The sequence below is a fragment of the Prionailurus viverrinus genome, unplaced genomic scaffold (genome assembly GCF_022837055.1).
Source record: "Prionailurus viverrinus isolate Anna unplaced genomic scaffold, UM_Priviv_1.0 scaffold_35, whole genome shotgun sequence".
In the NCBI taxonomy this organism is placed as follows: Eukaryota; Metazoa; Chordata; class Mammalia; order Carnivora; family Felidae; genus Prionailurus; species Prionailurus viverrinus.
The window spans coordinates 5,040,312-5,053,364 of NW_025927605.1; the positions used below are offsets into that span (position 1 = coordinate 5,040,312).

At 47.3% G+C, this 13,053-nt stretch overlaps 1 protein-coding gene across 10 annotated transcripts in view; it reads right to left on the reverse strand.

The window, feature by feature from the left end:
- CDK12 (cyclin dependent kinase 12) overlaps window positions 1-13,053 on the reverse strand; it is a 74,625-nt gene that overhangs the window by 5,868 nt on the left and 55,704 nt on the right. For 2 of the 10 annotated variants that reach the window (XM_047845542.1, XR_007149415.1), the window contains 2 exons: window positions 12,169-12,275; window positions 11,510-11,654 (listed from right to left, as the gene is read on the reverse strand). In XM_047845542.1, the coding sequence (XP_047701498.1) occupies window positions 11,539-11,654; window positions 12,169-12,275 (223 nt within the window). In that variant the 3' untranslated portion in view covers window positions 11,510-11,538. Of the gene's footprint in view, window positions 1-140; window positions 339-6,495; window positions 6,547-7,896; window positions 7,967-8,873; window positions 9,046-11,509; window positions 11,655-12,168; window positions 12,276-13,053 lie in introns of those variants that run through there. The other 8 variants (XR_007149410.1, XR_007149413.1, XR_007149412.1 and 5 more) reach the window with 8 other exon arrangements.

The window sequence follows — 13,053 nt, forward strand, 5'->3', positions numbered from 1 at the left end:
ACACTAAGCCTGCCCAAAGTGTGTGTGTGTGTCTGTGTGTGTGTGTGTGTGTGTGTGTGAGCATGCCTGAATGTGTGCATACACACATGACCTGTAGCTCCTCCACCACCACCAAAAGAAAAGTGTTCTATTGCCCTTACCCCTTCAGAACAGAGAGCTCACTCAGCATGGCCTCAGTTTCTTCAGACCTCATCAGAGACACATCCAACTTCACACTTCCAAGGAGGACCTTAGCCATGTATCCTCTCATAGACACCCAGAGGCTTCCTTTCTGATTCCAGGTCCCAGGTCTGTAGGCAGATTACTCATGGGCTCTATCCACTTCAGCCCTGTTCTTCCTTGGCAAAGGGGAAACAATTTCAGAGGCACATGCCATACTGTTCCCTGCTCTATAACATTGCTGCTCTTCTAACCTATGAACCAAAGTTAGCTGCAAGGACCTGTATTGACCCAGGCTGCTCCAATGCTCTTCCTGCCTCCAACATCTCTCTTTTGGTTCTGCCCCACACCCTATTCCCAGCAACATTAGTCAAGGTATGAGAAAGCCTGGTGCAGGACAAAGAGCCCTATTTTCTTGGGTTCCAGACTCTTCTTTGCCATTTATCATGTGATTGTGGGAAAAGCATTTACTGTGAGCCTCGATTTTCCTCATCTATGAAATAAAAATAATAGTGCCATGCCTGAAGGGTTAAAGAAGCTTAGTAATTGTGAGTATAAAACAGTCAGCACACCAAGTAAAATGAGCTACCTTCATTAATTGGTAGGGAGTACAAAGTGAGAGTACAAAGTGTCCTTTAACAGGTGAATGGTTAAACAAACTGTGGTCCATGTGGTCCATGGTATACCATGGAATAAACAAAAGAAACCAACTATGCATACATACAAAAACTTGGGTGGATATCTAGGAGATTATGGTGAGTAAAAAAAGCCAATCCTAGAAAGTTACACAGTGTATGACTCCATTTTTGAAATGACAAAATTTCAGAAGTGGAGGAGATAAGTGGTTGCTAAGGGTTAAGAAAGGTATGAGGTAGGTGTGATTATAAAAGGGCAACATGAGGAATCATTGTGATGCCGGAACTGTTCAGTGTCTTCACCGTAGTGGTAGATATACAAATTTTTACAGGTAATAAAACTGCATAGAACACACACACACACATACACACAAACAAGTAAAACAGGGAAATCTGAATAAGACTGGTGGACTATATCAACGTCAGTATTCTGGTTGTGATACTATAGTTTTTGCAAAATATTACCAATGGATGAAAGTAGGAAAAAAATGTACAAGAGATGTATTATTTTTTAAAACTGTATGTGAATCTACAATTATCTCAAAAAAAAAAAGCTATGATAGATTATTAATGTCTCTCTGCTAGGTATAAGAGGGAGAAGGGGCTGCTCTTGTGTTTCCATTGCAGAATTTCAAAGAAGATTTTAAAAACATTATTCTCAGGGTATATCAATAAAATGATCATAACCATAGGGATGAAGGGATATTTGTATCTGTTGACTCATAAATTCTACTTTTTGGAATTTACTATAAAAATGCATGAAGGTTTATGTGTTAAGGATGTTCATTATGGATGGTATTACTTATAACAGTAAAAATATTTAAATGATTAAAAGTAGGGATGACCCTTGTAAATCATGACATATTTAGGTGATGAAATATTCTAAAGACTTTAAACATACTTAAAAAGGGTCACCTGGGTGGCTCAATTGGTTAAGCATCTGACTTTGGCTCAGGCCATGATCTCTCAGTTCATGAGTTCGAGCGTCGCATCAGGCTGTCTGCTGTCAGCATGGAGCCCGCTTAGGATCCTCTGCCTCCCTCTCTCTCTGCCCCTCCCCTGCTCATGCTCCTTCTCTCTTTCTTTTTCTCTCTCTACCTCAAATAAATAAACATTAAAAAAATTTTTTTAAACATACTTAAAAAAAATACACCCAGCACAATGCCTGACACATAGTAGGCACTCAATAAATGGTAGTTCTTTTCACTTTACTGGGATATTCTGGGTATTAAAAAAGCTAATGTAGGGGCACCTGGGTGGCTCAGTCAGTTAAGTGTCCAACTCTTGACTTCAGCTCAGGTCATGATCTTGTGGATTGTGAGTTCAAGCCTTATGTCAGGCTCTGTGCTGACAATGCAGAACCTGCTTGGGATTCTCTCTCTCCCTCTCTCTCTCTGCCTCTCCCCTGCTGGCTCTCTCTCACTCTCTCAAAATAAACAAACTTAAAAAAAAAAAAGTAAAAGAGCTAACGTAGGTAAATATACTGGACAAACTGTAAAGTGCCTGGCAAATGCCAGAAGTTGCTACCCTAATGGCTGTCTCTCACAGCTCCATCTTAGATGATGAAGATATACTTCCAGGTAGAACACTGCCTAATGTGCTCCTGGCTTGAGGCATGGGAATGGGGGAGTCTGAGTCAAGGGATTGGGGCTACTTCCTTTCCAGGAGACTGCCACTTCCTGCTCTGCATCATGAGGACAATCATGGACATTGTTCCCAGCATACCCATATTCACATATTTGGTCTATAATTTCAGGGGACTCATAAAGTCTTTGAAGCAACGTCAGCCCTGTTGACTCCATAAAAGTAATAGATTACTGTTATCAACCACTGCATACCTACTGAGTACCAGGCAGTGTCCTAGGTGCTTTACATATATTATTTCACTAAATACACTCATAACCTTAAGAGGTGGTATATCTGAATTTCACAGACAAGGAAACTAGGGCACAGAGAGGTTAAGTGACTTACTAAGGTAGCACAGTTGGTAAATGGCAGTGCTGGTGCTGGAACCCAAGGCTGTCTGCCTCCCAAACTTGTGATCTAACCATCACATACTACATTTAGAAGGACTGAGAAGGAATGCACTCCCAGAGCTAGTGTAGAAATTGCATTGAGGCCCACATCTGAAGAAGCCACTGAAAAGTAATCCTGTTTTTTCAATTCCCCTTGGGTAGGCACAGACTTAAACTCATCCCAGGCAGGAAAAAAAAAAAAAAATCTCTGAAGTAGGACCATTCTGAAGTTTTATATCTCATGAATAAGTTTTTCCCTATGTCTAACTTCTATCTTTTTTGCTAAAATCTAATCCCTCTTCAAACCCTCATTTCCAGTAGGGACAGTGAATATATGACATGGTGCCCTTCCATGAAAGGTCCTAGGTCAGGAGAGGCTGGAGGAACTTCTCTTTCCCTAGTTCTGTTGAGGCCATGACTAAGATGTCTCAGTCCCCTTGGTGTCTTGGATTTCATCCAAGGTATGAAACCAAAAGATAAGCAGGAAAAAAATGGACCAAGAAGAAGAGTAGAAAAGAGTAGCCTAACCAGACCAAGGAGACCAGCATATAGAATGGCTTAGGAGTCTCTTGGGACCTTAGTGCTGGGTTAGGTGTAAAGTTAAGGTGGGCAATTTTTCCCACCAGACTCAGCAGCCAGGTTTATGTTTGGCATGTATCTAGCTGGGGAGGTCTGGCCACCATTCCTCATGCCAGAGTCTCTGGTTAGTCTCAATATGACATCTCTATAGAAAGGAGAGGGCTGGGGGTTCTGCCACTCTATATTTACTCCTGTCTCAATACTATCTCACTGTGCTTGCTCAGGATCAGGCAGCCCAACTCGGGGTGCTTAGAGACGCCCAGGGAAGAGAATTATCTTGTGAGGAGGATGCTAGGATCTCAAGGCTAGGGCCAAAGCTCTTTTATCTCAACATGAGAGCCAGGAGGGTAACTGGAGCCTGAGTTTGAACATCCTTCCATCCCTCCCTCTCTCCTCTGTACACCACTCTACCCTGCTGGGGCCCAAGCATGCCCACTGCTCACTTTGGCTTCCCTCACTTCACTTACCCTATGGACAGGAGAGGGTTAAAGGCATGGTATGGGCAAGCTATAAATTTCCCATCAGTGTGGGGAGAGTAGGACTGTTGGCAGGGAGGGGGTTGGGCTGGGGGGGGGAGGGGGGAGCTGGGAAAAAGCCAGGAGGTTGTCTCTAGGTAACAATAAACACTGCAAGCAAGGAGCAGCTGTTACACTTACTCTCTCTGCATCACAATGCTGAAATAACACTAATAAACCAGTGTGCCCAATGCACAGGCATACACGCATTTAGGGCCGAGCCCCACTGCACCCTTAGAGCTGCCCTCTGCCTCAGGTCAGGGCTCTTACTGTCAGTGGACATACCAGTCTTGGCCTGGCTATCCTTGTGGGGAGGATGAGCACGAAAGAGTCAGTCTCAGAGTCAGAGTGGTATTCTCAAGTCAGGGGGGTTGCAGAGGCTGGGGATTCTGGGTTCAGACCCTGATGGCATTCACTGGTGCAAAGAGTTCAAATGGGGTAACTCTTGGCTGGGAGTTGGGAGTAGAGGAAGAGAAAGAAAAGTGTAGGGAACAGGCCACTACTTACCATATCTTTTCAGATTGGAAGGGATGAGTTGGCCAGGAGTGGAGATAGCTGAAGGGAGACAGAAGAAAAGGGAGGCCAAGAAGAAAGTTTGAGAAAGAGGAGAAACATGTGGTATTGAGGAGTGATTCCAATATCTCTCCTGGGCCTAAACTCCCCACACCTGCCTACACCCACCTGGTGCACCCAGGCTCCCCCTCACAGCACCATTTCTATACCAGAGCCAGGTGATGTGTTGGTTCAGTTCAGGACTGAGCTTTATTATGGGTATTCCAGCAGGAGGCCCTGGGTTCCTGATGCTGCCAGGGAGAGCTGGGGGAGTAGAGATGGTCCCAACTCCCTGCAGGAAGAGCAAAGAGCAAAGAGCGGCTGGTCTCTTTCTCCAACCAAAACCATCTCTGGATCTCCAGAAGCAGCCCAGCAGAGAGTCCCCCACCCCAGCTGGAGAGCAAAGCCACCAGCAACCAAACAGGCAAATGAAAATGGGCTCTGCCAGAGAATTCTCCTCCTCTTAGCCCATGCTTCACTGAGGTTAGAGGGAAGGTATTATTATCTGGATACTAGTATCAAAGATCTCTGTTTCCCTTTGCTGAAACAAGGAGGCCCCTGGGACTGTGGTCAGAGGCCTGAATGGTTCCCCTGGTCCACCTTCTGGCCACTTTCTGCTGATGTGGTCTCAAACACAATATCCTATCATCCCCCTGATTCAGAAAGGATGGAGAGGATGCACATTGCCCACCTGGCCTGTAAGAGATAAAGGAATCAGCACCTTTGAAGATCTATGGTGTCTGTTTCCAGGGAAGAGAGAACTGAGACTGTGGCAATCCTTCCAGGGAGGAGTGGCTGTGTCTGTCTGCACATGTGAATGCCCAGTACCCTTTGTGCAGCCCCAAAGGATACAATTGTATACTACTAGCCTAGCCTCTCGTATCCTTTTCTCACTGGGAAGCCTCTTTCTGGGAATGCTCAGCCTTCCCTGATCTCTTCTCTCCCATTTCCCTCTATTCTTTCGTAGCTGGGGCCTCTCCTTGACCCACAATCCATATGAGAGACCTTTATCCACACAGCTCAGAGTGGGGGAGAATTGGGGCAAAAGAGAGCTCTAACAAGCCTGAAGCCTCTTCCCCTCTTTTGTTTTCATAAGCTGCCCCCATTGCTATGAGTCACCAGAACCTTGAGCTCAGCTGAGCTGCCAGCAGCCTTCTCCCTCCCTGCCCTGCAGCAAGGCAGATATGCACCCAAAGGGCCTCAAGCCCACCACCTCACAGGGCCACAGCCTTTTCTTTCATCCCTAGGAATCTGTAACGCAGACACATTGAAATGAGTGAGCAAAGAAGTGTGAGAGACCCCAGCATGTGTTCTGTGCCAGAGCAGAGAGCCGGCTGCCTGCATGGCAGAGCAGAACCACCAACCAGAAGAGCTGGCACACTTGGGCACACAGCCTTGTCAGCATGTGAGAGAGGGTGCAGGAGAGGATAGGATAAGGAGGCTGTTTCAAGACCAGGCATCTCCTCCTAGCTCCCTCTCTGGTTACTGTTTATTCCCCTTGGCCTCTCTCCCTGGGTGCTGATGGACATCACAGCACTGCCACCTCTGAGGCACCTTCCTTCCCCTCCCCCATGGCTTTGGGAGCTAAAGAGGGGCTATAACAACCTTCGAGGTGTCAGGTGGGAGGTTCAGACATCTAGATGTCTTACCAACCCATGGGACATACTGAGGGAGGAGGAAAGGCGGAGTCCCATCAGAGTAAAAGCTAAACCCTGGGCTAATACTGAGCTTGTTTTTCTCCAAAGTGCAGGGGATTCTGCTACCTCTGCCTCCCACTCACTTCAAGTCTACTCTTCTTTCCCAGCAAAGACTCAGCATTCCTTGTGGCCTCTAGACTCCAGGCTCTGACTCTGGGGCTGTAGATCTCCTTGCCTAAACCTTGGGAGTATGAGGCAGGGCTGGTGGGGACTACGGGAATGGAAGCCTCATTCCTTAGAGAAACATCCAGAATCTAGACTGAATGCTTTCAGGGCCTTTTGGACCCTCCACTATGCCTCTAATGTTGGACCGGGGCTGTACAAGGGTTGAGAAAGGGCCTACCGAAAGCCTGACCCCCCTTCTGCTTCTTCTTTGCTGTTCTTCTCCACTGCTCTGTTTCAAAAGAGAAAGAGCAGCTCTGTAAACAGGAGCCTCTAACAAATCTCATGAATAATATTCAATATGAACACCACCCCTCTAGGTTAGGCAGTCAGCCCCACAGATGGGACTATAGGCCTCAGTTCCCAAATTTCCCCCTCTCTGTCTTCTCCCTGACTTTCCCAGACAAGAGAATTATCCTCTTCAATTCCCTGGCACAGTTCTCCCAGTTCTCACTACTATGGGCCCTTGGAAGTAGAAGAAGAGCTTGATGGATTCTTTCCAGACTGTCTTGGGGGGATGCGAAGGGTCCTCACTTACTGTTTGTAGAGAAGGCAGAGAATGAGAGAACCAAGGAGATGACCCTGAAGGTCTACAAATAAGGGCGGTGAGTGTGGGGCACTTAGAGAGGCACATTCTGCTCTTCTTCAAGGACTCTAGGGATATAAAATGGGATACTAAGATAGAGAAGACAATTCTGGGAGTGGGGGAAAGGTGTTGGGGGCTTAGAGAGTGTGAGGAAGTTTCTACTCATGCTGCTTTCCAAGATCTCCCATCTTTGCCCTGACTCCAACTTAGTCTCCTGAAGCACAGAACACAGAATCTTGAATTTTTTGAGGAAGGAAGAAGATGCCAGGAAATGCCACTTTTGGCAACCTAGTGAGAAAGCCCCTTTTCTCCTTCATTCATTCCCTCCTTAACCCTAGTGTCTGAACAGTAAAGGAAGGAGGGAGCAGGAGTGTTGTGGAAAGTTGGAAACATGCCTCGCCCTTCTCTCCATTATGCACCAACCCCACACAAAGCCAGATAGGGCTTGACTAAATGCTCTGAGGCCATGACACTGCATGAAATGCAGGGGTATTTGCGACTTGGCTTCCAGAGCCTTGAGTTTTAACCCTGTCTCTGTTTTAGGCCTAGACATGGGACAAGAGATATAAGGCTACTCTCTACATTTCTGGGCATAATTTTGTCTAGTAGTTTAGACTGTGACAGGGAAACTTGTGATAAAATCTTTAAAAAAAAAAAAAGCTCAACATTTAGTCACCTTTTGGAGATTTATTTTTTGATTAAGGAACTGGGACAGTTGGTACCTTCCCTGTGGACTTTACAGAGTATAGTATAGTAAAATCCCATGAGAGTGACGGACTCTTGGGGATCTGTCTGCTTGGGAGCAAGGGAATGGATGAGGTGACCTCTGGACCTGTATGAGAGAAATGTTCCCCCAATAATGCCCCTGCCTGATGCCCTTTAGTTGCTTCTAAGACTTGGAGGCCAGAGATAAGAGACTCCAATAATAATCGTGCTAACCCTCTTCCCTTGACTTTCCTCCCCACATTCTACCTACCTGCCTACCTACCTACCTACCTTTCCTTGTGGTCCCAGGAACTCTCCAAATCCAGGAACTGATTTCCCCTTTCAGTCTCCATTTCCACATCTGTAAAGTGAAAGGTTTGGCAAGATGAGCTCCAAGTTCTCTTCCTTGCAGCAGTATGATCCTATGAGTCACACCCCAATGGCACCAGGCCTCAAGTAACGTCCAGGGTGCTTTACTTATGTCTAAATGTACAGATATATCTCTGAACCTCTCACTATAGTCCCTGGTTCTGTGGTCCCTTTCTCTTGCCATCTCTCTTCAAGGACCTCAAAGTTCTGTCCCTACTTTCCTTTCACAGTTTTACATTACTCACTGGGACAAGCCCAACTGGAAAAGATCCCAGGAGCAAGAAAATAGCCTTACCTAATAACCTGGCTGCAATTTTGCACCTCAGACCCAAATCAGCCGGTACTATTCTATGCTTTTTGGAGGTCCTAGCAGTTGGGGGGAAGTCCTGGCAACTCTCCCCAGGACCTCCCCTCCTCCTCCACCTTACGATTCTCCTTGCCAGAACGCAAAGTGGCCAGTGATTGATGGGCCTGGGTTCCTGGTAACCGCACCCAGTGGCCCAATCCTCCTCCCTTACCCAATCCCTCCCCTGTCCCTATTCAGAGATCAGATTGTCTCATGTTGGTCCCTGAGGTCCCATTAATTAAAAATACATCCAATTAAATGGCAGGTGAAAACGTGCTATTGGAGCTCTCCACCCCCCTGCCCCAGCTTGGTCTCCCCCCTCCTTTTAAGGCTCAGCTGTGCTTTGAGCTGAGAAAAAAAAAAAAAAAAACACAGAGAAAGAGAGAGGGAGAAAGAGGGAGAGAGAAGAGGAAGACATAGAGGTGGGAGGATGAAGGGGGGGCTGCTATTTGAACCTCTGCCAGGGTAGCATGTGCCAGCCTGGGAGGGTGGCACTGTGCCCTGGTGTCTAATTTCTGGAGGTGTGACTAGGTTCAGTCAGCTGGGTACCCACCTCCATTTCCCTTAAAGGGGCAGAGGGAAGTCAAAGGGTGTGGCTAGCTTCTAGGCTTGATGGGTGAAGGGCAGAAGTGTAAGTGGTAGAGGGCCCTTAGGACAGGGTGTGATGTTCAGAGTTGGGAGAGTCTGAGGTCTCCATCCTTGGCATATCCCTGTTCTTCTCCAACCTGCAAAGAAGATAATGAGAAGCCGGCTGGGACCCAGGTGGCAGGGCATGGCGATGCTCCCAAGCCAGGCTGTGCCTACCCCTACCCGCAGGAAAGCTGAGGAAAAAAAAAAAAAAAAAAACCAGAGGGAGGGAGGAAGGACAGAGCCATAATTTGAGTGGGAGCAGATGGGTCAGATAGGATAAAATATATAAGGATGGATGTTTATATGAGCACCACAACACTCAGCACCTTCTAGGCAAGAGGGTCTGGAGGGATCTGTCCTATTTGCCCTTCTCTAGTCAAAAAGAAGTAGCAGTAGTGTGAAGTCACCTCAACCTGGCTGCCTGGCAGGCTATGAGCAGGGTATTTCCCCTGACAAGCACTGGTCACTCATTCTCCTCCACACTTACCATGTCCCAGCATTTTGTCAGGTAAGGCATCTGTTCCACCCTCTGCCCCTCGGAAAGCCCTCTGGCCCCAAGCAATGCAGAGCTAATGGGCACTGAGAGCTGTTGGGAGAGGAGCTAGGAAAGAAGGGATGAGTAAAGGTGGTGCTCAGAATCCAGGCACCAGGGGGGTGTCTGCCAACCCAGGGCCCCCGCCTGGCCTCCCTGGCAGCCTCAGTACCTCCTCACTTCACTTTAACGCTAATTGGAGATTTTAATCTGCGCTGCTGCTCTGCTCAGGGTGCTGGGGGGAGTGCCAGCTGTGCAGTAATTCCAGCAGCACCGACTGTTTAATCAAGCTGTCCTCCTGGGGAGGGGCCCTCGGGCATGGGGGTAGGAGGGAGGAGGAGAACCTCTGTCATCTCCCTTAGCCTGTTCAGCCTGGAAGGGCTTCATGGAGACTGAGGATCAATTGTGGGATACCTCACCCCCATAGGGGCCCCATCGCCACTCGGATCCTCAGCAGAACCATTATACCGTAAGGGGTTGGTTTGAAGCTCCAGGGCCAAAGTAGCCCCCCTCCCCATCTGGCTTTCTGACACCTTTTTTTTGGGTGTGCTCTGGCCACTCAAGCTGCAGACCTCTACTGGACCATCTTGAGTTCTGCAAGTCTGTGTTGGGGAGGTGATGGGGGCACAGAAGGCTGAACTTTCTCCCTCTCACAGTCCTCTCCCTCACATTCTCACTAACAAAGATATTTCTCTTACAATTTTGAGAGATTTTTTTCTCTGAAAATCACAGGTGCTCCCACCCTCTGGACCAGAAAGTGTGTAAGAGGCAGGGAAACAGTGGGGTGGACAGCTGAAACCTGCTACACCCTGAGGAAGAAAACCATCTACGCAAGAAGTTTGGTGTCTGGAGCTAGGGGGCTTCCCGCGTTCAGCTGGAAACATACCGAGATGTCAGGCCACTAGGGTGGAGTGTTCAGGGTCTGAGTCCATTTTTAAGGAAGAGCAAGTGATACTAATTATTCTTCTGGCTTCTTGGGGCCTGGCTCTCAGGCTCTCTCTCAGGGTATTTCTGATCCCTGTCTTGGAGAAAGAATGCCCCTGTCACCTAAACTCTGTCTGCTAAGGGGCAGGAGTTTTCATTGGTCAGCAGCACCCTCATGTGGCAGAAACCAGGACTGCAGCTGCCCAAGTAGCCCAGCAACTTTGAGGTATCAGACATCCAGGTTGACATTCAGTAGGCAGAATTATAAATATTGGTGCTGACTCATCAAGGTACCCATGCATACTTACTGATTGACCACTTCTGGGGACATTTTATGCTTTCCTATCCTTCCATCTACTGCATCCTCTGACTCAAGGTATATGCCTATCAGAGAAGGAGCACCTCACCCAGAGCTGACACTTATTAGGGCTGCTGCTTGTGTGGTCTGGCTTGCGGGGGTGAAAGAGGCACTGCTGAGAGAGGAGGCCTAAGAGCAAAGGGTAAGCTGATGTCATATCTGATGGCAGAAGAGGCTCTGGCACCCTGCCAACTTTCTACAAGTGCCAGACAAGAGTTACCACCTGAATTCCAGAGACTATCACCTAGTGGTGGGTTTCTGCTGTACAGAAATCCATTCTTACTCCCTAGGGAGGTCTGGGAATGAACAGGGACAGATTATCAGAGCCTGAGATAATGTCCTTGAGAATAGACACCAGATAAACACTTTTGTGTCCTTGTCCTTGAGAATAGACACCAGATAAACACTTTTCCCTCAAAACATCCAGGTATTCTCCAAGGATGCCAGGCCACTGGGCAGAATGTACATTTGGGGCTTTAGACTTCTGGCCCCAAGAGAAATGCTACCTGTCATTGGACCCTTACCCTCCATGTGAAATCTCATCTGTTTACTGGTCCCTTCTTCCCACACCCACTAAATGGGGGAAATGGTTCTGTACTGTAGAAAGGGATGGATATTTAACATCAGCAAGATCTTGCTAAAGATTAAAGCTGAAAGTCACAAGGCAGAGAACATCAGAGAGAAATACTCCCAGAGAGAAATATAACCCTGTTTGGGGTTGGTGGGTACAGAGAGGCAAACCTACCTGGCAGCAAGAAGAGTGGGGGGTGGGCACTAGAAGCTGATGACCTGCCTGGTTCTGGGCAATGAAGATGGAGAGAAGCAGGCTTGTAGGTCTCTACTTCTGGTGCTTTGCACAATGTCTAGACAGGTGGGAGCTCCCATCAAACCTGGAAAGGAGGTAGAGAAGCTGATGGGAGGTAGTAAAAAGGGACAGTATGCCCAATCCTGACTCAAACGGGAGAGAAAACAACTTCTTGGGGAAGAAGAAGGCAAGGTTGTGCCTGTGTGTGTGTGTGTGTGTGTGTGTGTGTGTGCGTGCGTGCACGCATGCTCCCGGTGGGTGAGTGGGGCAAGTATTGGAGAGGAGAGGTTGAGAGTAGTCAACATCAGTACTCCATCAAAGAGGAAAACCCATTAGCTCAGTGGGCCAAGAGGAAAGGAGAAGAATGAAATGGCTTTTGGTGCTGATAAAGAGAGATACTTACTCTTACCAGGGGGAGAAATTGTCTGTGAGAAAGTAGGACATCATAATAGGGTCAAATAAAAAGCTAGGGAAACGCCTCTGGAGATCTTTGGGAATAAGAAACTTCCCTGAGACTAGTTGTATGGGGCAGGGGGAGGGGGGAGGGTAATCCTTTACAAAAGTAATCCTGAAGCCTCTGATTGGCCTTAGGTCCCTACCTGGCTTAGAGTCTATGAAAGAGACTGAATGTGTCAGGGCTCCAGATGCTAGGTGACTGATGGACTTCACCAAACTCCTCAAGGGCCATCCTTCCTGCTGCTGCCACCTGTAAAGGAAAATGACAGGTTACATTATGAGACAAGGGACTAGACACCAAAGAGAAATTTGGTCTTTCACCCAGGGAATATGGCCTTAGTAGGTAACAGTGATGGTGATGATAACCATTCTTCCAATTCCCTCAAATCTGAATTCACAAAGCCCAGAAGGATTAAGAGGAACTTTAAGTATGCTTCCAGAGAGAGTTATAACTGTTCTAAGATGCCTACCTCTAGGGAACTAGCTCCCAGTCTGATAAAGTAAAAACAATGGTTCCTACACCTAAGAGGTAAGTTAGGAATTCAACACAACTAGAAGCTATGAAACCCAGAATTATAAAGGGTGATGAAAGTTCAACGTTAATACAAAGTTAATGCAAGAAGGTGACTCAAGAGGAGGCCATCTAGTTTTAGATCAGATCACCAGCTTGTTTTCAAGATTATCTGTTTTGTCTTGTCCAAAACAGCTTCTTCCAGAAAGGCTTGGAGGCAGGGGCGCCTGGATGGCTCAGTCAGTTAAGCATCCAACTCTTGACTTCAGCTCAGGTTATGATCTCACTGTTTGTGAGATCAAACCCTGCATTGGGCTGTGCACCAACAGCTCAGAGCCTGCTTGGGATTCTCTTTCTCCCTTGCTCTCTGCCTCTCCCCCACTCACGCTCTCTCTCTCAAAAATAATAAAAATAAACTTTAAAAAAAAAAAGGCTTGGAGGAAAATACACAAGAAAGTCCTATGAGACAGAAAGGAAGTTTGTGAGGGGACAGCAGACTTGATACACTTTGGACAAG